Here is a 26,530-nt window from a genome sequence, read left to right as displayed (position 1 = left end):
TTTTAGGTCCGTGCATAACAATAGCATAACAATATCCACATGCAATAATACAACAACAACGTCTACGATGACCTATTCATTTGGACAAATTGATACAGCCCTATAGCTAAAGTTACCTTTAGTTTTGTTCTAGCGTGCGTCGTTTAAACAGCTGTAATCGCGTTCTGACAAGCACGCAATTGATATAAAAATCCTTTCTGTAATTAGCCTGATGGCATGCAGCTAATGGGATACTGTGCATAGTTGGGAAGGTATGGTGAGCCAATTTGGTGTGATACACATTACACACACACAAGGGAAGTTTTCTCTCTTTGTTGAGGGACTGACGTGCGGGCCGTTCAAAATCATTGTGCGGGCCGTACATGGCCGTATGTTTGACACCCCTGTTTTAGAGGAGAGACGTGCAGCTCAGATGTCTTCTTAATTTTCTTTATTCTTTAGTAAAAGGTGCAGAACAGTATTAAACGTTTCGATGTGTCGATGTTTTTGACTAACGAACATCGAAACGTTAGTCAAAGTTTAATAATGTTCTGCACCTTTTACTAAAGAATAAAGAAAATTAAGAAGACATCTGAGCTGCACCGGCGTCTCTCCTTCTCTCTAACACTTTTTGGCTTTGGCTAAATATTTCTAAAATCATTTGAGTTTCACTAGTCACATGTTTTAACAAGCAACACTTGTTACTAATAACAGACGTGTGTCGAAAATCGACTTTATTTTCCATACGGAGAAATAACATATGCAGAGTCTAACCAAGGTCAATCTTGCCAAAAAAGCCCTCAAACCTGAACACATGAGGCAAAAGTGCGAAACATCACAAAACTAACTAAACTAACACGCGCATATTTTTGTATTGCAATCATTGTAGCCTACAGTTGTAACAGCGCGTAACAGTCGTTTTACTCCCCGGATACGCTCATTATGAAGAACGTTTAACGTGTCCCAAAAACAGCTATCAATTAGTCACCAAACGTCTTATAAACAAGTATTGCCAGGAGCAACACCTTGCAAAAAATGATAACAATAGGCCTAGGCCTTTATATGGCTCTGCTCCTGCCTAGATTCGAACTCAGAACTGCCTGAAAGTTGCCGACCTGAAATTAAAGGTGTTTGAGTCGTGACTCACTCGGATCTTTCACCCGTGTCTTTAAATTAACCCATGAGTCGCGCGACTCTAGTATCATTAACTCGGATCAGTTGAGTCCTACTACAATTCAATCTAAAACGATAAACAGTGCCACACACAAACCTCTTGCAACATTAGCTAGCCTCCTAGCCCTAGCTATCGTAGCTGCCAAAAATTTAACAATTTCGTAGGCAACCACAACTCCACAAATCAACTCAAGCGACTGAGTGAGCAGGCAGTCCGAGATAACTGGTTAACTTCCCGCAGAGCCGGAAACATTGCAGACTCACAGACCATGGGAGTCTCCTCGAGGTGAAAAGCAATTCCACAACAAAAGCCATTCTTTCACTTCTGAAATAACATTCAATGTTCTGCATGTAGCCTAGACATAATTAGATTTGGTGTATAGATGTAGCATATTAAAATGCAATTAGGTCGTGCAGACAGTCCGAACTGCACACTCATGGAGATGCTTATCTACCCGGGTCAGTCGAATCAGCCGGGCGGGCCAGTTACGTTGTTATGAGTGCGAGTCAGCCGAATCAGCCGGCTACGTTGTCATGAGTGGATGAGCAGTGAGTAACTCCTCCTCAAGGTGAAAAACAAATCCACAACAAAAGCCATGCTTTCACTTCTGAAATAACATATGTTCTGCACGCATAGCCTACTATAAAATGCAATTAGGTCGCAAAGACAGTCCGAAACATTGCAAGCTCTGTATGGAGAGTAGGCTACCCTACCTGGGTCAGTCCGGATCAGCCAGGGCGGGCCGGGTTACGTTGTTGTTATGAGTCGCGAGTCAGCCCGAATCAGCCGGCTACGTTGTCATGAGTGGATCTTTAGAGGAGGCGATAGCATACTCGTCAAAGGTTAAAAGAAAATCCACAACAAAAGCCATGCTTTCACTTCTGAAATAACATATATTCTGCACGCATAGCCTACTTTAAAATGCAATTAGGTCGCGAAGACAGTCCGAAACATTGCAAGCTCTGTATGGAGTTGCTTGAGTAGGCTAGCCTACCTGGGTCATTTGGATCAGCCACGGGCGGACCGGTTACATTATGTTGTAGTGCGAGTCAGTCGAATCAGCCGGCTACATTGTCATGAGTGGATCTGTAGAAGAGCAAGTAGCCTAGTTTCTACTTGTGTCAAGGTGATAATAATAATAATAGTGTAAGACGTCACTCGTCAGGACCAATGAGGGAACTGGGAGTGGTCGAAGGAAATCGTGAAGCTGTCCGCGCGCTGTTGGAAATAACAATTGATTATAGAACCCCTGTTAACCTAATGGATTCTGACCCCGCTAGATATGGAGAAGTTTCGGTCAACGTAATATTACTATCCATAGTAGGCCGATGTTTGCCTACCCACAATGCTGTTACAAGAATGCCTTCTAGCTATTTAATTAGACGCATCTTCCCCAAGAATAGTGTGCGAGGCCCTCCTCGGCCGATTAATTCGGGAGGCGCCTTCACTTGAGTAATGATCCTAGTGTGAAAGTCGGTCAGAGGCTATAGTGCTGGCCTGGACCACTATGCTCATCTGGACAGAACACCTTACCGAAGCTACAGAGGGTTCAGGGTGTGCTAAGGTTAGCTGTCTAATTCCAGACTACTAATAAAATCAGTGACACACCACAGTACAATACGATGGCCAGTTCTCCTGGTAGCATGCCTACACTTTCACTGATTTAGCCCCCACGGCCCTGGAGACTAATCCTAGCCGTTCCTCCTGGCCCATCTTCAACTTGAGGGATATCTAAAGAAACTCTAGAAAACTATGCGGGTCAAAGCATAACAATTTATTTGTCAGACACAAGCTATTCATCCAATACATTATAGAAGGTACATCTAAATGAATAATGTGAAAGTCACGAAAACAGGTTAAAGGAACATTTAGGAAACCATATGAAGCAATCAGAGAATGAACATACCAGCTCAGAGGATGATGACTACACACCTTAGTGGTGCGGGAGATTCTGACTACAGAATGGCTCCTAGAATGCTCTGTGAACCTCACTTAAATACGGTAGGCTACCTAGTTTGTGGTTGGTTACATTGATTTGGGATCACATGGTTGGAGGTCATCTGATTTGAGAGTACTTTGATGAGACTTGAGACCATTGTTGTAGTGAGAGTGAATCAATCAAGACATGACAAGGTATACATTTGATTACATTTCCTGTCCCTATAGTTAACTGCTCCTGTGGACATGTGACAGTAGGCCCACAATAGGCCCACACTTAGTAGTTGATCAAGAGTCAATATATGACTGAAAAGATTATCATCAGCCTGGTAATTAGGATCCTTACAATAGGCCTAATGAGAATAGTAGTAGTAGTAATAATAATAATAATAATAATAACAACAATAATAATAATTTATTCACTGCAGGCCATTTCTACGTTCCTGTTTCTATGTCTACATTGAAAGTCAATTGCTTATAGGCTAGGTTAAGACAATAAATAGTCTGGCTCAAACTGCTTTCTTTCCCGTGAGTGGGTGGAGGTTTTGATGCTATTATATAAGGCTATTTTATATTATATTATATTATATTATATTATATTATATTATATTAGGCTACCTAACAGTATAGCTATGATTAATAGTAATATTAGTTGCCTAGTATTAGCAGCCTATAATACTTATTAGAATAGATTCCTAGTAGCCTACTATTAGTATATAGTAGTGGTAATAAACATTGTAGCAGAGTAGCATTAGACCTAGGCAAACTTTTCTATTGTTAACAACAACAAATAATTAATTAGTATAATATAGGCTACCCTCTCTGTCAATAAGATCAAAGTTTCTGAACATGAGCACCAAAAAGATGAACAATGTGTGGATGCACTTTGACCAGGAGAGCAAAACTCTAAAAGGCTAAATGCAAGTACTGCAAAAACCTGGTTTCAAATCATGGATGATCCACATCCAACATGAGAAGGCACCCCACTGCACTGCTTGAACGTAGGACTGAATTTCTTTGCGATTTAGCAATACTGACTCAAGTGACTCGTTCAACCCGTTCAACCCGGATCAGTTTAGTGAGTGACTCAGAATAACCCGGATCCTTAAAAGGAATCGAGTTTGAAAGGCCTACCTGAAATACGTGCATTAACCCACTCAACCGTCAGACAACGCTATCTGCTTTGAGTAGGCCTATTGGGTAGGACTAGCCTACACTGGTTGCTGTGGCACAGTCTTGAGTGACCGAATTCGTTTTTTTTTTGTCATATGAATGCTGTCATTTTGTTAACATTACTGTTAAGGAGATGCTGTAGGCAAAGACTATATTTCAACCTCGTTAGTGTAGTAAAAACAATCAGAACTATTCACAAGGTTTCTGGGCAGCATATTTATGTTCTTTTAGCAAGCGAACTTCTCATGACTACCGACAAAGTAGCCTACTGCCAGCTGACGAAGCTCTCATTTTAAAACATTAGCCTATTGAGAGACAGGCACTGTACAATCAAGAAATCTTGCCACTGAATCCAAAACTATGTTTAACATTATGTACAAAGCTTAGGCTACAGTGGACTAGCATGTTGCAGGGGCTGCTAAAAACACAGAGAAACGCACTGAAAACTCGGCCAATCACAGCCCTGGCTGTCGAATGCGCAGTCTGGTTCGACCGTGGAACGCCACAGCGGACTATGCTGCCCCCAAGCGGCTGCAGTTGTACTTACATTTCACCCAGCTGCGTGAATCACCTTGATCGTGAATGAAGTGTCAATTTTTAACTGGGACCCACTGTAACCCCTCACTGCTCCCTGAGCGCCGCTGTTGTTGCAGGCAGCTCACTGCGCCGGGATTAGTGTGTGCTTCACCTCACTGTGTGTTCACTGTGTGCTGTGTGTGTTTCACTAATTCGGGATCAAAAGAGTATATATACTATACTATAATACTTACCTGTGGCGTTATTTTGTGTCTCTTTGACCTTTACGGTGAGCCCTTACCTGTGGCGTTATTTTGTGTCTCTTTGACCTTTAAGGTGAGCCCTTACCTGTGGCGTTATTTTGTGTCTCTTTGACCTTTACGGTGAGACCTTACCTGTGGCGTTATTTTGTGTCTCTTTGACCTTTACGGTGAGACCTTACCTGTGACCTTTGACCTTTACGGTGAGCCCTTACCTGTGACATTCTTCTGCGTCTCTTTGACCAGTCCCATATGGCTGACTTTACAGTGGTAGCTGCTGCTGTCATTCCACTTCTTATCCACCAGGAGGCGTCGTTCCACCCTAAAGCCCTCCGGCTCCAGCCACGTCTCTGTGGGCTCTGCGGGCAGGCTCCGCCCCTTAGCGTCCAGCCAATCAACAGCAGGCGCTGGACTCCACCCACTGGAGACACAGCGTAGGCTCAACTGTGTTTTTCCACGTCTGTCTGTGAAAATCGCTGGCGTCGTACCTATAGCTGGAGAAGGCAGAGGAGGGCATGACCCATAGACATTAGAAAGCTAGATACCGCTTTGGGCTCCAGAACGTACGTCAATAGCGCCGCCATCTTGGTGTGGGCAGCAATCGAGCGGCAAATCACTGGAGGCTAATGGAGAAACGGGAGTCTCTGATTGGAAATCAGACAGGTGTCTGATTGCCAGCAAGCGTTGCCAAGAGACAGTAATGTGTTTGCCCCTATCAATATGGCGCTGTGTTGACGTATGCCACCTAATAGAACTCGACGGACAATGCGATACAAAGCAATATTTAGCTTTCTAATATCTATGGACATGACATTAGAGCAAGGGTCTCCTCATGGTAAGTCAGTCTAACATCAATAGGCGCATGAAGCCATTACTGTTCAAGGAAAATGTTCATTAATCTGATAACACAGCACTTGGTAAACTGGTTAACATTCCTATCAAATCAAATGCACTGTCTACAAACAAAGAAGGAGTAAAGAAATTGAAAGGAGCTTTAAAACGTGAAGCTTATTCAACTGTTTTGGTTGGAGACCAGCTATATGAATACGTGCTACCACTGACAGCCAATAAAACATTAGCAGCTCTCGGCCGTGTTCATTTTGTCAAAGTAACTCTCGGGAGGAAAAAAACGTTGGAGAGCAACCCAATGTAGTTCTTTTACCACACAATAAAGGCTGGAGAGCAACCCAATGTAGTTCTTTTACCACACAATAAAGGCTGGAGAGCAACCCAATGTAGTTCTTTACCACACAATAAAGGCTGGAGAGCAACCCAATGTAGTTCTTTTACCACACAATAAAGGCTGGAGAGCAACCCAATGTAGTTCTTTTACCACACAATAAAGGCTGGAGAGCAACCCAATGTAGTTCCTTTACCACACAATAAAGGCTGGAGAGCAACCCAATGTAGTTCTTTTACCAATACAGTACAATAAAGGCTTCAAACTCACACCACAATGACTTACAATATAGAGAACGGAGTCTCTGATCTGATGTGTTTGGCACGGTATGGAACTGTGCCAGATCTGATGTGTTTTGGCACGGTATGGAACAGTGCCAGATCTGATGTGTTTTGGCACGGTATGGAACTGTGCCAGATCTGATGTGTTTTGGCACGGTATCAGATCTGATGTGTTTGGAATGGTATGGAACAATGCCAGATCTGATGTGTTTTGGCACGGTATCAGATCTGATGTGTTTGGAATGGTATGGAACAATGCCAGATCTGATGTGTTTTGGCACGGTATGGAACAGTGCCAGATCTGATGTGTTTTGGCACGGTATGGAACAGTGCCAGATCTGATGTGTTTTGGCACGGTATGGAACAGTGCCAGATCTGATGTGTTTTGGCACGGTATGGAACAGTGCCAGATCTGATGTGTTTTGGCACGGTATCAGATCTGATGTGTTTGGAATGGTATGGAACAATGCCAGATCTGATGTGTTTTGGCACGGTATCAGATCTGATGTGTTTGGAATGGTATGGAACAATGCCAGATCTGATGTGTTTTGGCACGGTATCAGATCTGATGTGTTTGGAATGGTATGGAACAATGCCAGATCTGATGTGTTTTGGCACGGTATCAGATCTGATGTGTTTGGAATGGTATGGAACAATGCCAGATCTGATGTGTTTTGGCACGGTATGGAACAGTGCCAGATCTGATGTGTTTTGGCACGGTATCAGATCTGATGTGTTTGGAATGGTATGGAACAATGCCAGATCTGATGTGTTTTGGCACGGTATCAGATCTGATGTGTTTGGAATGGTATGGAACAGTGCCAGATCTGATGTGTTTTGGCACGGTATCAGATCTGATGTGTTTGGAATGGTATGGAACAATGCCAGATCTGATGTGTTTTTAATGGTATCAGATCTGATGTGTTTGGAATGGTATGGAACAATGCCAGATCTGATGTGTTTTGGCACGGTATGGAACAGTGCCAGATCTGATGTGTTTTGGCACGGTATCAGATCTGATGTGTTTGGAATGGTATGGAACAATGTCAGGGCTGTGTGAGGTTTTTTTGTTGTTTAGTTTTTTTGTTTTTCCCCCAGAAAAGACAACTAGATGGCTGTGTGGTACAATTTTTGGATTTAGAATTAAGTACTGAGCCTTTAAGAGTGCTTTGTCACACACTAAAATAATCAAGCAGTACACCTTTAAGATTTACATTATGATCAAACCGAACTCACATCTTAAACCAAGTACCACATAGTTTTAGTTAGATAAGATTCAAGATCGGGATGATCAAGCACTATACCTTTGAGACTGAGATAATCAAGCACTGTACCTTTAACACCACGGGTATTATGCGTATTTTGCCGACAGTGCATGTGCACTGTGGCCAGAGCGAAGTCAGACGCACAAAGTGGGAAGAGTCAGGCCAAGTTAATTAATAAGAGATAGATAGATATATCAGAATTTAACACTGGTTGCATATGATTGGTTTATTGAATTTCCCCTTCACCGGAGAGGCCTTGACGTAGCATCCCGCTATATCGGTGCCAAACTCAGGCCCTACATCTAACTTAGATAATCAAGCACTGCTACAGCATCTCACCTTCGACTTGGACCTCCACGTCAACGTTGTCATGGTTCCCGTCTCCGGCGTCAGCGGTGCACTGGTACCGTCCGGCGTCCGACAGCCTGACGGCACTGAGCCTCAGCGACACGTTCCCCGCGGCGACCTCGTCAAGGAGCAGGGCCGTGCGTCCACGGTACGCCGGATCCTGGTCCTCGTTCTGATCCTTGCCGTCGCCGTGCGAGTGGATGTGCGTCTGGGTGGAGCCTTTGAGTCGGTACCACACCACGGACAGCTGCTCCGCGTCGTCGACGGCATCGCGGCCCGAGAGGGAGCAGGGCAGGACCAGGTCTTGTCCTGCTACGGCCACCAGGGGGCCGCCAGGGCCGACTAGCTTGAAATTACCTGAAACACCATGACACACAACACACACATTCAGATCAGAAATCATTATCCCAGTATCTTATTTTCTGGCACACAATACTAGTAGAACACTCCATTGACTTGAATGGGATTTCCCAACGTTCTACCGGTCACTTATATTCATGTAATTACCACTGAAAACATATAATGACTGCTGTCAATGGCAACTAGTTTTGTGCTTCTGATTTACATCTTTCATATCACTCCGCAGGTAGTTTGGTTACTTCTTGCAATGGAGCTTCATTCAAAAACACAGAGTGTGAAAGCAGACGGTTGATCAGCTATGTTCTACAGACATGTTTGAGTTTCAAGTTCAGCATGTGTAGCAAACTATTTGTTTCTCAGCAAAAGCCACAACAAAATGGGAACAAAGAAACGCAGAGACATATTGTGAAGTTTCTTTTTCTTGTGTTGGCAAGTAGCCAGATAATAAGTGGCATAATGTATAGAACGCTGTATAGAGTAGCCAGATAATAAGTGGCATAATGTATAGAACGCTGTATAGAGTATATATACAGTCCCTTCAGGGTGAAGCAGGACCTCTCTGCTGCGCATCGGGGTACGGTTCACCCTGTCGGGACTTATTTTCCCGATAATGACCGCATTCTATATTTTATCCCTTAAGGCCCATTCACACCAAGAACAATAACGATAACTATAAATAAACATTGTTCTTGTTATTATGAATGACGAAGTTCACACATAAACTGTAACGATAACGACATGAAGAACGATATCGTTGGGTATCACTTTCAGAGTGATTTTTAGAATGATAAAAAGCTAATAGCCAATCAGAACCCATCAAATTTTAACCGTCACATTCCTTAACACAAGGAGAGACTTTGTTTATCGTTGTTCAGTGTGAACGCTTTTATCGTTATGGTTATTGTTATCTTCATCGTTATTGTTATTGGTGTAAATGGGCCTTTACTCACTCTGTCTCTCTCACACATACACTGATGGCCCAAACATCTTGCCATTAAGAGTGAATGCAGCCTACCTGTGGGTGCACATGCCACCCCCCCGCAGAGAAACAGGATCCAGAGATAGGTCAGCGGCGAAAAACAGAAATGGCTCAACCCTGAGGAGGACACAATCAACCCTGCAGTGACCATTCATAGAACAGAAATGGCTTGTGGGGAAATTTCCAGTAATTAGACATCACTTTACCTGTTTAATGTCTACTCAGGTTGACATTAAACAGACATTACAAGGATGGTCTGAGTTGTTTGGGGTTTCTCATATACATGACCAGGTCAACCGCCCTTAGGAAGCCTGGAGTAACAGCTCTTCCTTGTCATGATGACAGTGTTTTCTTCTCTATCATGACAGCTCTTTTTCTTTCATTGTACTGTATGTAATCCATTAAGAATTTTTAGTTTTAGTCCTACAAATAACGGTAAGACTTTATCTACGACAGACTTGTTGCTCTCCTGCTCGCCTAGGATGCTTTTGTGTTTGTAACCCATCTCCGGCGTTGCGAATAAAACGGGGTGCCTGTGCATTACTTTTTGCCTGTTTGTGGATCATTTTTACCACAGGCACTCCCAGTGTTTCCCATACATTGACTTATTTGTGGCGGCCCACCACAATATCAACATTGACCACCGCACAATGATTTCTTTGGTTGTACTAAATTGTGCTTAAATCTAAAATCCACCGCAAATAGAATTCAATTCTGTGGGAAACACTGACTCCTGACGAGGACACATTAGTCAATGTCGAGTGCATGATGTCAACTGGGCACCTGCAGAAGGCAGCATGAGGTAAACAACGGAAGAAACAAATAATAAAGTGATACTGCAATTAAAACAGACTTGTCCGGTTCAAAGCTTGTTTGAATACTGTTTACATGATCACCATAAAAAGATAATGAAGAAAAGAAAGCAGAGCACACATGCACATGTTCTATGGCGAAGTTTTAAAATAAAAATAAAAACAAATGCAAAATAAAATACTATAGGGGTGTCCTTTACTTATCTCTAATCATTCTCTAATCAATTCCACCCCCCACCGCACAGCGTTTCTTGGAACTAGGCTAACTTGTTCTCATTCAGGTGAAGCGAAGGCGATTCTACGCAGTGGCTAATAAGCTTGCAACATTTTAAGTAGGCCTAACGTTTGGCATATAACTTTTTCCAATACATTTTTAAGAGATGGGAGCTTGGAAGTAGGTCTAAAAGTAGTATCCAGATTCTTATTCAGAGGTTGCACACGCACTACTGCATTAATCAGAGGTTGTACTGCATGCCAAATAGCTGCAGGTAGGCTATGGTGGGCTACTCGGAGCATATCGGCTAGCTACCTGAAGCAAGACTGCTGTTTGGATATACGGTCCAGTAGTTTCCACAATGTTTTAATAATGATGAAAGTCACCGGGGGTTAGGTATATCCGTTTTGGGCTGCGATTATGTTTATTTACCAGTATAAACAGCCAAGGAGTGTTACGTCAGTGGGCTAGAATGCTAACGTTATTAGCCGATAACTGATCTAGTTGCCCTTTAGCGATGCCGTTAGCAGTGAGAAATCTGTAAATAACCTTAGCTGGTCGGAGAACATGTAGTTCCAGTTGGTAACATTACCTGTCATCATCAGAGCCCTAGATGATAATTGACGTCACGCTGTTCAGGTAGAAGAATGTAATGATTACCCAGAGCACCCTACAAACTCCCATGCAGATTTTAACGCTCGTTCTTCATTTCGAATCGTTGTAACCTCGCGCTCTAGACTGTTTGGTAAGGTAACATTGTCTTCCTTCGGTAAAAATGAAACTTGCCTTCCATTTCGCTCTTTTAAAACTAACTAGTATTCATCAGTGAGACAGGCATGCAAACTGGTCAAGGCTGAACAAGATGAGAAGGGTGCGTGAAGAGGGAAATAGCCGTTTCACCTTTGGTTTCATAGCGAAACCAGCGCGAGTGACATGCGTCGTGCATAGCGTCCAGAGTATAATGGCCCAAACCAAGAGGTTTAAGAAAACAAACTATACAATTACTCACTTAAAAAAACTCTGTTGTGGCCAAAAATCATATCAATAAAAATAATGCCTTTATTTATTTTTGGATTTTATTTGGCCAGTGTGAAGGGCCCGCTTGCGCTGTTTGGCAGCAGCTGCAGCCTGTCCTCCAGCAAGCTATACGAGTTTTCATGAACATGGACATAGTAGACTACGTTAAAATATTTGTTGGACCAAAGGAGGTAAATAAACTTGCTTGAGACACTTATTTCAGACTAACATTATTGTAATAGAGTAGGCTTAAATTTGTAAAATTACTTACACATTGTGGCATTGTGCTAATTAGGTTGTTTAACCATTACCAACCAATAAAGTTGTGTGAACAGTGTATTGCATGGTAAACTAGGCACAGACTAATTCAGATCAGGCCACTAAGCGTTTCTTAAAGAGGCTTTAAGATATATTTAAGAGGCTTTAAGATAATATTATCATGTCTATCAACACTGCTTTTTGTCTCAGAACGCTGTTGTGAAGTTACATCAGGTATTTAAATTAATAGTAAAAATCCACTGTAAAATATCACATATATTAGTACTTTGAGGCCCAGGCTATTTTCAGTGTATTTTCTACTATTGCTTATCTTGGTCATTGCATGGATATTGACGGATGATGATTATTCCATCCCTTGGCATGCACAGACACATAACGCCCTCATAGACAAAATTACTTTACTCAAGGTCTTTATTATACAGTCCATCTGATTTAAATACAAAATACTACTTCACCAGTGTTTTTACTCAAGGTCTTTATGATACCGTCCATCTGATTTAAATACATTACTACTTCACCAGTGTTTTTACTCAAGGTCTTTATGATACCGTCCATCTGATTTAAATACATTACTACTTCACCAGTGTTTTTACTCAAGGTCTTTATGATACCGTCCATCTGATTTAAATACATTACTACTTCACCAGTGTTTTTACTCAAGGTCTTTATGATACCGTCCATCTGATTTAAATACATTACTACTTCACCAGTGTTTTTACTCAAGGTCTTTATGATACCGTCCATCTGATTTAAATACATTACTACTTCACCAGTGTTTTGCTGACACGCCTGAGTAAATAGAATACCCAACACTCGAGGTGAGGGAACCGAAGAATCTAAACAAAGGGAACTAAAACAAATATCAGAACCACATGAACTAAACAAACAGAACTAAAATAAACACTGGAACCAGAGGAGCTAAACAAACAGAACTAAAATAAACACTGGAACCAGAGGAGCTAAACAAACAGAACTAAAATAAACACTGGAACCAGAGGAGCTAAACAAACAGAACTAAAATAAACACTGGAACCAGAGGAGCTAAACAAACAGAACTAAAATAAATACTGGAACCAGAAGAGCTAAACAAACAGACCTACAAGAGATCGGCATGATGTAGAGGTCTGCAATGGTCCGATGTGTATGGAAACCATCACCTGCAAAACAAACAAACAAACAAACAAATAAATAAAGCAACAGCAGCTCACTCATTAAAATGAAATAATATTTTCCGAGGACCTCGCAGTAGAAAAATGCAAGGGGCATGAATCAGTTTATATTTTCTCAAACAATAACAGACACCACTCTTCAGCTTGGCCAAAAACTAAAATGTATAATTTTCCTCTCGTTCCTTCCTTGGCACAGACTTTTCACACAGATCTGTTTCTCAAGGTCACCGAGTACTGTCGTCGGTACAGGGGAAAAAAAACGAAACCAAGGTGTGTTAAAGGGGCACTATGCAGGTTTAGGTATTTTTGGGTACTGTAGAGCTCCCTCTAGATATATTTATAGGCTTGTGAACTTTGACAAAAAAAAGAGGCTGAACAAAATTGACACCCCCCTCCCCCTGTAAAACTGTCTGTATCTTGGAAAGTATTGATCTTACATAAAAGTCATTTTACAGTGTCTCCTGGATAACATAGGTACACCTGGTAATGTTTTTCAGAATTTTTTGAGACCTAAGTGCGTGGGCCCTGGTTGAATTGACGTGGAATGACCAAGGTGTGTGTGTGCGTGTGTGTTTCTGTGTGTGTGTCTGCGTGTGTGTGTGTGTGTGTGTGTGTGTGTGTGTGTGTGTGGTGTCACTACCTCAGATGTGAATCTCGGCCTGCTCCACGTGGTCTTTGTAAGACACCCTGCAGATGTAGGCCGCGTTGGTCTCCACGACGATGCTCCGGCGCACGCTGGTCCCGCCCACTGGGTCCCACTTGGACGTGGCCGCGTCGGTGGTCAGCCTGATCCTCTTCTCATCCAGCCAGTCAACAGCAGGCTTGGGGCTCCAGCCAATCGACTCGCAGACCAACTTGCAGCTGTCACCTTCACAGGCCTCAATGGTGATGTTGGGTTTGGACCCTTTGGCTGGGGACGAGTCGAAGAACAGGGGGATCATGAGTGTGTGTGTGTGTGCGTGTGTGTCTGTCTGTCTGTCTGTCTGTCTGTCTGTCTGTCTGTCAGTATGTGTGTGTGTCTGTGTGTGTGTGTGTGTGTGTACCTTGGACTATGAGTTGAATAACAGCAAAGTGCTGTCATATTGTTTGTGTGTGTTTGTGTCTGTGCGTGCGAGTGCCTGATCGTGTGCAAGTACGTGTGCCTGTGTGAATATAGTTTGTGAGCAAATGTGTACCTCGGACAGTGAGTGGAGTAACAGCGTAGTGATGTCCACAGCTGGACTGTGTTTGTGTGTGTGTGAGAGCGCGCGTGTGTGTGTGCGTACCTCGCACGGTAAGTGGAATAACAGCGTAGCGATGTCTACTCCCGGACTGCGTGATGCAGAAGTAGGACCTGGTGTCCATCACACGTGCGGCGCTGAGCTTCAGGGACAGGTTGCCGTTCCGCAGCTCGTCCCGGAACAGCGCGGTCCGGTGCCGGTAGGCCTCGATCTGGTTCTGGTTCTCGTCCCTGCCGTTCCTGTAGGTGTGGACCTTGTTGGTGGGCTCGTTGTAGGTGTGGGTCATCCAGTCCACGTTGAAGTCTACGGCGCTGACGCGGGGATGCACGGAACACGGAAGCACCACGTCATGGCCGACCAACACCTCCACGGGCTGCTCGGAGCCCACCAGACGGAAGTTCACTGGGAAAGACCAGAGAGGGAGATACTGTAGATTAAGCCCTCTACGGGCCGTTCGTAAAAGACCAGAGAGGGAGAGAGATTAAGACCTCCTCGGGCCTCCTCCACGGGAGAGAGATTAAGACCTCCTTGGGCCTCCTCCACGGGAGAGAGATTAAGACCTCCTCGGGCCGCTCGTAAAAGACCAAGTATAGTATGAGCCATATTCATTTTGTATTATTTTATTTAATTTTGCCCGGTGCCACTAGGGGGGTTGTATGTGCTTTGTGGCTCAGCCCAGGTAGGCCATTTAACCTAGAGGAAACCCAGACACAGGTGTTGCTGATTTGGGAAGCAAACAGTTTTCGATTGTGCCTTTGTGCATATGTGCCTAGCCTTTGTGGTGAGCAATTCGGTTTGTTGTTTTGGTTACATGTATTATGAGTTAAAGTTATTGCTGCTGTATGATAAAATAAACATGCGAGAACATCACTGAACTCTCCGTTTGCTATGTTCGAGCGCACTGGGCGCACGTCTAAACCTAATCCGCCGTATTAGCAACCATTAGCAACCAGTACTTAATTTAGGAATTTAGTCAGTATACTCTTTTAATCCTGTGAGGGAAATCTCAGCACACAGTGAACACACAGTGAGGTGAAGCACACACTAATCCCGACGCAGTGAGCTGCCTGCTACAACAGCGGCGCTCGGGGAGCAGTGAAGGGCACTTCAGCCGTTCCTACTGGTCGGGATTCGAACCGGCAACCCTCCGGTTACAAGTCCGAAGCGCTAACCAGTAGCCTACGGCTGACCAGAGAGGGAGGTTAAGACCTCCACGGGCCGCTCAGAGAGGGAGATACAGACGGCTAAGCAGGGACATCTGAGCTCTGATGTACTGTAGTGCCACTTTAACGGTCTCAGAGCTGGGGCACCTGAGTTCTGACTCATTGCAAATACCTTTTTTTTGTTTTGACTGTTTGTTTTTGTCTTGCTCTGTTTGTGTTGACTTTGTAAAGTGACCTTGAGTCTGAGAAAGGCGCTAAATAAACAAAACGTATTATTATTATTATTATTATTATTATTATTATTATTATTATATACTGTACTGCCACATTAAGGGTCTCAGAGCTGGGGCATTAGAGTTCTGATATACTGCCACATTAACCCTTAAAGGTGTACAGTGGTAATGGTGTCAGAGTTCTGCTGTACTGCCAGAGCTGGGGTATCCTCACCAGAGTTGTCCTCCACATCCTGACTGTCCACGACCTCCAGGTGTTGGCCCGCCAGACGAAGTTCCACTGGGGAAAATCAGACAGAGAGACAGAGACGGACATTTGAGCCCAAAGCACCTATTTACACTTTAAGTTTACAGTTTTTTTTTGTAAGGGTGGGCGAATAATCTATAATATACATACAATACAATACATACAATATCTATAATAATACTATAATATACAAACCATAACAAAGAAGAAATGCTCAAACAACTAAGTGCATGTTGAACAGATATGCCTTTAGAGCAGGGGTGTCAAACATAATGCCCGGGGGCCAGATCAGGCCGCCAGCAGGATTCATACGGCCCCCCAGAGGATATTTTGGGTAGGAAGGGAAAATTAGAAAGAAAGATATTCAATGTGTTATAAGCAATATCTCTCTGATATGATAAACTGATAAAACCTAGCACTACAAACCATCCTCATGAAGGAAGAAGCTGATAAAAAAAACTAACATTAACATGGAAGTAAGACATTTCAAGAGAGAAAGAGCAGTATATGACAGCAGTACATTATTGTGTACTTGTTTGCTCATAAGTTATATCATCTAACAACACTCTGATACCCATGCGGAAAAATGATAATGACGGCCCCCATGAGGTCTCATTCCAACAAATCCGGCCCTATCACAGGAACGGAGAGCACTGGGCAACTCATTCCACCAACATGGCATGTGACAAAGCATGTAAGTTATCTGGTGCAATGGGTTGAAATTGGGATTTCCTCTTTGTTTATCACTTTGGGCTTCTTACCTGCTGCGTGACACTCTCTGCAAAAGTGGACCTGTGTGTGACTGTAACAGGGATTTGTAAACACATGCCATTCATAACTCACATCCCAACTTCACTGGGCACTTTACCTGCTGCGTGACACTCTCTGCAAAAGTGGACCTGTGTGTGACTGTAACAGGGATTTGTAAACACATGCCATTCATAACTCACATCCCAACTTCACTGGGCACTTTACCTGCTGCGTGACACTCTCTCTGCAAAAGTGGACCTGTGTGTGACTGTAACAGGGATTTGTAAACACATGCCATTCATAACTCACATCCCAACTTCACTGGGCACTTTACCTGCTGCGTGACACTCTCTGCAAAAGTGGACCTGTGTGTGACTGTAACAGGGATTTGTAAACACATGCCATTCATAACTCACATCCCAACTTCACTGGGCACTTTACCTGCTGCGTGACACTCTCTGCAAAAGTGGACCTGTGTGTGACTGTAACAGGGATTTGTAAACACATGCCATTCATAACTCACATCCCAACTTCACTGGGCACTTTACCTGCTGCGTGACACTCTCTGCAAAAGTGGACCTGTGTGTGACTGTAACAGGGATTTGTAAACACATGCCATTCATAACTCACATCCCAACTTCACTGGGCACTTTACCTGCTGCGTGACACTCTCTGCAAAAGTGGACCTGTGTGTGACTGTAACAGTGATTTGTAAACACATGCCATTCATAACTCACATCCCAACTTCACTGGGCACTTTACCTGCTGCGTGACACTCTCTGCAAAAGTGGACCAGCACAATCACGAAAAAGGCCGCCAACGATGTGGGTAGAAAATGAGCCATTGCTGTCATCGCTCTGACAAATAATGTCAGAAACAACCAGTAAGTAAACAACAGTGCATGTAGCTTTTATATTAAATGGAATCTTGATCAATTTAATTTGACCTTTTTTTTTTACAATAATTTACAAAAAATCCTCTCTTTAATGTCAAAGTGAAAGCAAATGTCTACAAAGTAAACGTATGTTTAACTTTATTTAATTATCCATAACTCATAATTCATCACACAAATTTTGCACACTTTTTATTTATTATTTTTGATTTCTCCTCCATCTACCCATGTCCTTGATTGCCTAGCCTTTCTGCCCCCCCCCAACACACACACTTACATCATCACTGTCATCACTTCACATACATACAGCACACTGCTTGCTACAGTAAGCCTTCTCTACATACTTGCTGCACACTGCCCCCCCCATACACAGCACATTGTCTTCAGGATCTTCTCCAACACACATCCTCTACATACTTACAGCACACTGCCCCCACCTACCCACACGCACACTACACACACTACACACACACACACACAGTCACTGCTCCACTCCCTTCCCGCCCACACACACATCTTCACTGTCATCACTCACATACATTACATACAGTACTCTGCTTGCAATATTAAGTCCCTGCCCCCCCCCCCCAATACACAGCACATTGTCTCATGAGGAAGCTTCTCCAACACACATATTGCACAAGGCCCTCTCCCCACATACACAGCACACTATCCCATCTCCCCCTGTCATCCCCCAACACACACACCAAGACCCCTGGCAGTTGGGTTAGCCCCTTGAGCCGTGGATCTGCCCAAGGTTTCTTCCTTGGTAAGGGAGTTTTCCTTGCCCCTGTTGCTCTTGGGTGCTCCTTGTTGGTGCCCCCACCCAATCCCAATCCTCCCCACCTTTTTTTATGCAGCCCTTGCCACTTAATCTACTAAACCCCTTCTACTGCACTTTTTACCCCCATTAATGCACAAATAGGCTGACACCAGACATAATTTCACTGCATTTCTTACTTCCAGTAACTATATGCATGTGACAATAAACTTCCTTGTATCCTTGTATCCTTGTAACTCAGACAGTAACGTTATGGCTAACAGTTAACGTTAGCTAGAAGCTAGCTTCTAGATGAACTTCGTTTTGAGTAACGTTAGCGATTATCGACTACCGTTATATGGCCATTGCTGTTCGTTAATAAATGTGTAACTTTACAAGCTAGTTTCACGAAACACCGTTAACTAAACTTGGCTAACAAATCATTTGATAAATGTGGAATGATGTTCTTATTACCTTGAAAGAGCAGCACGTTTGATATTCCTCTCAACTTGACTGACTAGTTGATTCAAACTCGAAATCAAAGATTCTAGAACAGAGAATCTTTACGTTACCAGGCGACAAGAGGTATGTGATGTGTCTTTTTGGTCTGTTAAAACCAAAGATTCTAGCGCTCTCTAGAATCTTTGGTTAAAACTACTGGTCTGGATACATTGCTCATTTTGCTTTAAAATAAAAATGCGTGTAATTATGCGTGTGCTTTTAACATATCAGCGCATAGGAACTTCAGCACACAACTGTGAGAAGACCAATAGGCTACCTACCACTAGATGGCACCAGCTCTTCAGGTCATCCCAGACAGCAAAATCAGATTGCAGATAGCGGACCGGTGCAGTGGTGGCATGCCACTTGTGGTCCGCCGTTGGACCACCATCTCTTCAAATTTAACTTGTCATGAATATTAGGAAAATACACGGAATGTTATTAAAATGATGAATGAAGTATAACTGAATAAATTAAAAATATTTTAGACCAATAAATATTGGGGTAGGCTATATGTTGGCAACCTGCCAGTGGACTGTTATAAACTCAGCTTCCTATAGCCTAAATACAATATTTGTATGCAATTTTCTTTTAAATTGTTATAACAGTAGTTATTTTGAAATAATAAGGGAACACTGGCCTGGGGCCTCCATCCATTGCTCTCAACCACCTTATTCAGTCGTAATTTATCTACGGAAGAATCTTTGTATACAGTAGATTCACTTAGGCTATTTAAACTGCAAAATAGCACAAAGAGAGATCTATCAGGATACTCTCCCTCAGCTCTTTTGTTTTTCTCTCAGTGGTGATTAAACGAACACCACAATGAGTGCCTGTGGCTTTGGATACAAGCTTCTACTGTAAATGTCTACGATTGTGTGTGTGCAAGTGTGAATGCGTTTGTGTGTGTGTGTTTGTCTATTGACTATTGGGCCATATACTGTATGCAACTACAGGTAATATAAAGCTATACATTGATTTATTTAAGTCTGTTTGCTGCACAACTACTCATAACACACAGTCACTGCACACCAACACCTATTATTTTAAATCTGCTCTGTCCATTGTATTCCTAGCAGTATCAACACTCCTTTCAATACCTTTTATTGTTAGACTGTCCCGTACAAGTTTAAAATCTTTTCTCGATATATGGTGTAGACTGGTGTAAACATATAGATATGTGCATACATGTACACACATAGAGTGTGGTTTACATAAAGTGCAAAGTAAACCTCACAACATTTTGGGCTAACAATATAACAGACAATTGCACATATTAAGACAAACAGTTGTGCAAGAAAAGCAGTGGAGGGAGCTTACGAGGAAAGTGACTAAGTGTCCATTTCAAGTCACATTAATATACACAGTTTAGTGCAGGGGCGGACTTGTTTACAGGCCCCTTCGAGAAAAGAGGTGGGCACCAGGTTGTTGAGGAACCACCACCAGTGGGATGAAGCTGTTGCAGTGTCTGGCCATAGTGGCATGGACTATAAAAACTGCTCCCACCTGTTTCTGGATCCTTAGATAAAATGCATCAGTAAATTATGCTGACTTAAATTAATCAATCAATCAATCAATTTATTGTTTATAGTACAGTATCACTATGCAACACAGTCTCAATACACTTTACACAAACAAATGAAGAAATAATGGGGGTGAATACAAACAAGACGTGATGCTGGATGGAGTGGCGTGGCTCACCAGTGTACACATTACTTGGCACAGACATAAATACATTAAAGACAAATTAACAAATAATTAGAATTAGTAAAAGTTAAAATGGGATTGGGCCAAAGTCTCACATTCTTCCCCAATCTCCTTCTCAACAGAAAATCTAAAACCCCATTTTCTTACATAATCTTCTACCTGATTCTTCGCTCCCTGTACCTTTTCCACTATAAAATGTATATTTATATAATTAGCAAACAGTGGCAATTGCTGGATGAATGTTAAATAATACAAATATTTTTTATATGTAATTTGTAAGTCATTTGTTACCCAAAGTTATCTTTCTTAATAAAATTTACAAATATCTTTTGAAAAAATCATAATGATACCTTTCTGATATTTGATGGCCTGTCTTGCTGTCTTGATGCATTTCATATGCAAAAAAATCATTCTTATTAATGGAGAAATCCGGCCAATGTTAACACAAAGCTCAGCTGATCATGTTCACGGAATACTGTCGGTCAGAAAAAAATGTGAAAAAAATCGGTGCTGTCTGATGCAAGTTAGCTGGCTAGTGGCTAAAGCAGCCAACGTTTGCTGTGCTATCAGGGCATGTTCTAAACTGTACCTTTGTGCCTTCCAATAGACTCAAAATGTCATGACAAGTGCAGTGCAACATGAACAGGGTCCTTAGCCTACATGACACCACTGTGCAGGTTCAACTAATTGTGAAGGAACAGTATCAATCCAGTAGTCTGGCTTTCTCCAGATCCAAGCTCAATCTTTTAAAATTGAACATTAGTCGGGGGAGTCTGTAAGTAGTTTCTACTGCACAAGAGGCGTAATCACTGGGCAGTTCTCTATACGCAATTTGATAGTCCTTCAACCAATCAGACCAACAATCTGGGTGCGTCAGGTGGATAAGCCAGTTTATGATTGCAGGAGAAGGATTTACAGGTTTCCAGCCTGAACTGAAAAATCATAGTCTTAGATTGTCTGTCTACATGAGTAAATATCTGAAGTATTTAAAAAAAAAATGCTGACACTGTTGGTCTCAAACACTTTTTTTGGATAAAGTTAGGGTATCACTGTGTGTTTTCACAGGTCTATAATGATGCTATTTTAATTGCATTTGTCATCACAATTGTAATGTCAATCAACTGTGCTTCACCCTCTGCGGTAAGAAGAGGGTAAATAAAATCAAATAGGTTTCAGTTTCATTAAGTGAATATTTGCATTGACTAAAAACCCTGAAAGTGTCAGGTTCAACTCAGGAATTGATCAAAACCCTATGAAAAAAGACTAAAAGGGACAGATAAAGTTGGTCTTATGAAAGTGGCACCATTGTAAGGGTCTTGTCTTATGATACAGTTAGGAAACAATGTACTGTATGTGAGTCTACTTTTGCTGTAAATACATTTCTGCATTTTTCCAACCACAATTTTTGATGTTTGCAGTCTTGCAGGCATTACTTCTACCATTTACCACAGTCAGTTTTGATTTCATCATCCCCTCTCGTTGTTGATTGGCCTGACATTTTTTTTTGTTTGACAGAAACTGAACTATGGTGTTCCAGACTAGTATCTCCCTGAAAGGAGAAAGATGGGCTTGGTCAGGCTAATATATAGCACCACCTGGTAAGCAGTGTTGGGGAAGTTACTTTTAAGAAGTAGGATTTGCTCGTTACTCGTTACTTCTTCAAAAAGTAACCCGTTACTTTACTTAGTCACCCACTATGGAAAGTAACTTTTTATGTTACGTGTTACTTTTATGTTGCTCAACTTTGGGCAGAACCTAATATCTGTTCCTAAAAATAAAGGCCTATATAAAGTGCAGGCCTATATAAAGTATAAAGGCCTATATAAAGTATAGGCCTATATAAAGTATAAAGGCCTATATAAAGTATAGGCCTATATAAAGTATAAAGGCTATATAAAGTATAAAGGCCTATATAAAGTAAAGGCCTATATAAAGTATAAAGGGCCTATATAAAGTAAAGGCCTATATAAAGTATAGGCCTATATAAAGTACAGGCCTATATAAAGTATAAATATATAAAGTAAAGGCCTATATAAAGTATAAAGGCCTATATAAAGTAAAGGCCTATATAAAGTATAAAGGCCTATATAAAGTACAGGCCTATATAAAGTATAGGCCTATATAAAGTTCTACTATGGAGGGCATAACAGGTATTTCTTTTCTGCTCTTTATTATAAAAAAATGCCACAAGCACTTGACAAGAAAACATTGGGCTATTAGGCTTCAACTACAAACAGGCTATAGGCTACACCACTACAAAATACAGGTGAGCACAAAATACTTAAAGGAAAATTCCGTTTTTTAGCACTTTAAGGCCCTTTTCTGGTTTGTTTTGGATGAACTAGAGTGGTGGACACCGAAATTTTCACTTCATCGCCTTTTCACTTCTCAGGGTGGCTGGCAATGGGCATACTGTAGTAGGCTACTCAAACATGTCCTAAAACAACCCTTAACGTTCGTTTTCAAAACTGTGCAACTCACCGAGTGGTTGTTAAAGATCCCATGGCACTTATCGCAAAGAGTAGGTGGTTCCCTGATTTGCTTTATTTATTTACACATACATAAAGACACACACACATGCACACACACACACACACACACACACACACACACATAAACACACACACACACACACACACACACACAAAGACGTGTAAACACACACACTACACATGCACACACACATACATGCACACACATGACACGCACAAACACGCACACAAACACACATACACACACACACACAAAAACACACAAAAACACACACAAAACACATATACACAAAAACAACCACACACTCTGCACACACTCAATTACAAACACACAAAAAAGGAACAAAGTAGGAAATGAACACAATTTGACAAGCGTGACTTATTTTTGTGGAAAAAATGTGCTGGACTGGGTGGCGGCCATATTTTGTACCGCTCTGCGGTACATCTAGTTGTACTGTACTGCTGATTTGAATGGAGGCCCTTGTATTACCTCTGCATTCTGCTTTCTCTTCAGTCAGCCTCTGACATTCCTGTTCGTCTTACTGATATTGGGGTTTATGGAGCAGGGGAGAATCAGATCCTCACCAGAAACCACATACAGGGGACTGGCTGGACCAAAAATCTGAAAAGTCCCTGTGCAAATAAAGATTCCAGTCTTAATTCACTTGACACTTGTTAAATCTTCATATAAAATAATAACGTAAACTTCTCTACATTTGTGTGTATTTTTATGTGTTAGATTACTTCACATGTTTAAAACACAAGAGAGAATACACTATGACAGGGGTCCCCAAATAGTTGGCCCAAGGGCCAAATTTTGTCAAGCATGCAAAACCGAAGGCCAAAGCATTCAGGATAAAACACACATACACCCGCAAACATTTAAAAATGGAAAAATAATCATCCTAACACTAACGCACATTTGTATATCTAACTCTGACCAAAAACATTTGACAAAAACAGACTTGTTTTATTTAGGTGCACCTGCACAAAATATATGTTCACCCAAATGTTTCATTGTGCTGCCTTTAACACCACAATTTCAAAGTCACCTTTTTTATCGCTCTCCATATATATTCCGTGTCTGAGATGTTGTCATAAAATGTCTAAAAAACGTGTGGCATCGCTTAGAGCACCTTTAAAACTTCAGTTGGCAAGTCTGACAGATTGAGAGCACTTAGCGCTCTTAAATGTTGAATGTTTACAACTCTCATGCCCCTCCCCCACTACCACCGAGCACCCTCTCATCGATTTTGTACTCGTCAGTGCTCGTCTACAATATTTGTAGGGTATAGGCTATTTTGGAATGAAGGACCAACAATGTATAGGCTAAAGTGACTATGATTTTTATAATTTCATGTGCCAGAATGAAACAAACTAAATTAGGCATTTCTTTTGGGGAAAAAGAGGCAGTGAATGAAAGTTTAAAAAGAGTTTTTAAAATGAGATTACAAGGCTGTGAACACTTGTTGGTTGGTTGTCTTTTTGTCAACTAGATTTACTGCAAAGCACTACAAAATATGACCGCCACCTAGTCCTGCACATTCTCATGCACATTATATAGTCTTCTTGCAGCTTTTGTGTGTGTAAATAGTGTGTGCATAGTGTGTGCTTGTTTTTTGTGTATATGTGTGCTTCTGAGTGTGCACACAGTGTGTATTTTGGGGTAATGGTATGTGTGTGCCTGCTTGCCTGCATATGTGTATATTTTTATGTGTGTGAGCATGTGGGTGTGTTTATATGTGTGTGAGTGTGTTTATGTGTGTGTGTGTGTACACATGCATGTGTGTATTGATGTGTGCAGATGGATGCAGTGTGAGGATTCTCTATTAATACACATTCCTTCACGCGTGGGCCACTCATTTGGTTCTTGCGGGCCGGAAATGGCCCCCAGTGGCTGCCACTCATGCCTCAGGTACCATCCCTGTCTAACTGTCCAAGGGTTAACTCTTTTACCAGGCAAGGATTTGGCAAGCCATCTCAAGACCGGGACCAATGACGGGGCCTATGCCAAAGACTTTTACTATTTCATCATGCAGTTTTCTAACTGAAGCTAGAAAGTTGGAACTAGAGATAAGTGGCATTCAGAAGGTCATGTTATGAGGTTATGAGCAATCAAAATTATCTTGGAAATGTTATGTTAAAGGAATACGCCACCCCTAGGTGAAATTGGGTCACTCCCCGCAGTCCCTAGAGTTGGATGAGTGAGCAGAAGCGTTTTATAGCCGACCCAGCCATTGTCCTAATCTAGAAACGGCCCGGTTAGCTTTAGTTTAGCGTAGTAGCTGTAATCCGGCGATATCAGATAGCATGTCGTTGCAAAAGTGAATCAAATAACTCAAGATTTTTTATAATTTTTTCTCGTAACCTGTACATTCACATTGAGTACAAATATCAATGCAAATTAACACGAAGGGATTTACTAGACCAATTTAGATTTGGAACTATTTTCGGGCATAGCACCGGCAAAGCACCGCTGCCAGGCGCCAAGACATCACGCAGCATCTGTAAACCCTCAACTTCCGGCAATACTCCAGCGTGACTACCAAGTTCTCTGCTACTAGGCTGACACTGACAATGTCCATACAGATTAGATATTTAATACAGGGCAACAGGGGCATGAACAGGATGGAAAACAAATGATAGGAAATACCCTTATATGGGCTACTCGTCCCCATTTATTTTTATAACCTGGCCTTAGTAAAGTGACTCCTGTGTTAACTTGTGTGGCAGTGCTACAAGCAGTTCGAAAAATATGAGAATTCTATCTCCCTATACACAAATTTACATACGTCACAAAAAATGTGCACACAACTATGGGGCAGAAAGCAAAGGAAATCAGTTTAGAGCTGAACTCCAGTAAAAGATCACAAGGAGTTGCTATGTTTAATGCAGAACTGTAACATGCAACATGTCATATTCGCTACACAAAAATCAGTAGATACATGTATAATATAATCTATAGATTAAATTAAATATATTTAATATAATCAATGGATATTTCATTTTGACCTTCTGCACATTCAGACACAATTAGAGACGTGGTACATTGAGTCCAAGGTGCAAGAACGCCATTCAAATGCTCCAACGCTTCATTTCCTATGAGACGTTATGAGCAATTGGATATATTGTACAGCACTAAGTGACTATCTATCATAATAATAATAATAGATCTTTAAAAGAATCACCAGTAGAAGGTTTATGTAAACGTCATTTTCTGAAGAGAACAACTTTGCTGCTTTGAGTTCCTTGAGCCACAGTGAAGTCTAAATGATTAGGACCAAAGTGCATTGTGATACACTGGTACAGTAAATCATTAACTTTCAGTACTTTGTGTGTCTTATCAGGTAGCACGGGCATTAATACAAATACTGGGAAACCCTATTCTCATATACTGTAAGGCCAATCTGCAAGGCAAGTCATATAGCATTAGGCAACTACAAGGTAAATCATGCAGTGCTCTGTGTTTGAATATAGGCTGATATTTCAGTCTGTTCTCATCCTGTTTGCGATTCAGCAACTGTCCTTTGTTTTTTGTCATTGATTTCTTTCTCTGTTTTTAAGTGTTTTTCTGATTTTACTGGTACTATATGTAACATAATAGAGTTGCAATCTGCTGAA

The 26,530-nt window shown here is 41.8% G+C and overlaps 4 protein-coding genes across 13 annotated transcripts in view; 1 reads left to right on the top strand and 3 right to left on the bottom strand.

The window, feature by feature from the left end:
- LOC125297380 (butyrophilin subfamily 1 member A1-like) overlaps positions 1-11,379 on the bottom strand; it is a 61,709-nt gene extending 50,330 nt beyond the window's left edge. For 2 of the 3 annotated variants that reach the window (XM_048247732.1, XM_048247733.1), the window contains exons 1-4: positions 11,072-11,379; positions 9,490-9,570; positions 8,106-8,471; positions 5,256-5,534 (exon numbers count right to left, since the gene is read on the bottom strand). In XM_048247732.1, coding sequence (XP_048103689.1) covers positions 5,256-5,534; positions 8,106-8,471; positions 9,490-9,570; positions 11,072-11,081 — 736 coding nt within the window. In that variant the 5' untranslated portion in view covers positions 11,082-11,379. The remainder of the gene's footprint in view (positions 1-5,255; positions 5,535-8,105; positions 8,472-9,489; positions 9,571-11,071) is intronic. The other variant, XM_048247734.1, reaches the window with a different exon arrangement.
- Positions 1-26,530, bottom strand: part of LOC125297247 (NACHT, LRR and PYD domains-containing protein 12-like) — a gene marked incomplete in the record, with an annotated part of 868,465 nt that overhangs the window by 190,415 nt on the left and 651,520 nt on the right.
- Positions 1-26,530, top strand: part of LOC125297245 (NACHT, LRR and PYD domains-containing protein 12-like) — a 666,703-nt gene that overhangs the window by 129,553 nt on the left and 510,620 nt on the right. The gene's annotated exons all lie outside the window — the stretch shown is intronic.
- LOC125297394 (butyrophilin subfamily 1 member A1-like) lies at positions 12,169-19,019 on the bottom strand. Its single transcript, XM_048247757.1, has 6 exons — positions 18,684-19,019; positions 17,320-17,414; positions 15,775-15,840; positions 14,210-14,566; positions 13,585-13,854; positions 12,169-12,932 (listed from the first exon to the last, which is right to left on the bottom strand). The coding sequence occupies exons 2-5, from the start codon at positions 17,408-17,410 to the stop codon at positions 13,586-13,588; spliced, it is 783 nt and encodes a 260-aa protein (XP_048103714.1). The 5' UTR covers positions 17,411-17,414; positions 18,684-19,019; the 3' UTR covers positions 12,169-12,932; position 13,585.

Source organism: Alosa alosa, chromosome 7, assembly GCF_017589495.1.
Source record: "Alosa alosa isolate M-15738 ecotype Scorff River chromosome 7, AALO_Geno_1.1, whole genome shotgun sequence".
NCBI classification, from domain to species: domain Eukaryota; kingdom Metazoa; phylum Chordata; class Actinopteri; order Clupeiformes; family Clupeidae; genus Alosa; species Alosa alosa.
The sequence above is the reverse complement of the archived record's forward strand: the minus strand, read 5'-3'. Positions and strand labels throughout refer to the sequence as shown.

What these genes read in the sequence shown, in the direction of transcription:
- LOC125297394 (XM_048247757.1), bottom strand. Translation starts at nt 17,410, where the DNA reads ATGACAGCAATGGCTCATTTTCTACCCACATCGTTGGCGGCCTTTTTC. An exon ending in CAGAGAGTGTCACGCAGCAG is followed by an intron (nt 15,841 to 17,319) that starts GTAAAGTGCCCA and finishes GATTTTCCCCAG; the next exon opens with TGGAACTTCGTCTGGCGGGC. An exon ending in GGATGTGGAGGACAACTCTG is followed by an intron (nt 14,567 to 15,774) that starts GTGAGGATACCC and finishes GGTCTTTCCCAG; the next exon opens with TGAACTTCCGTCTGGTGGGC.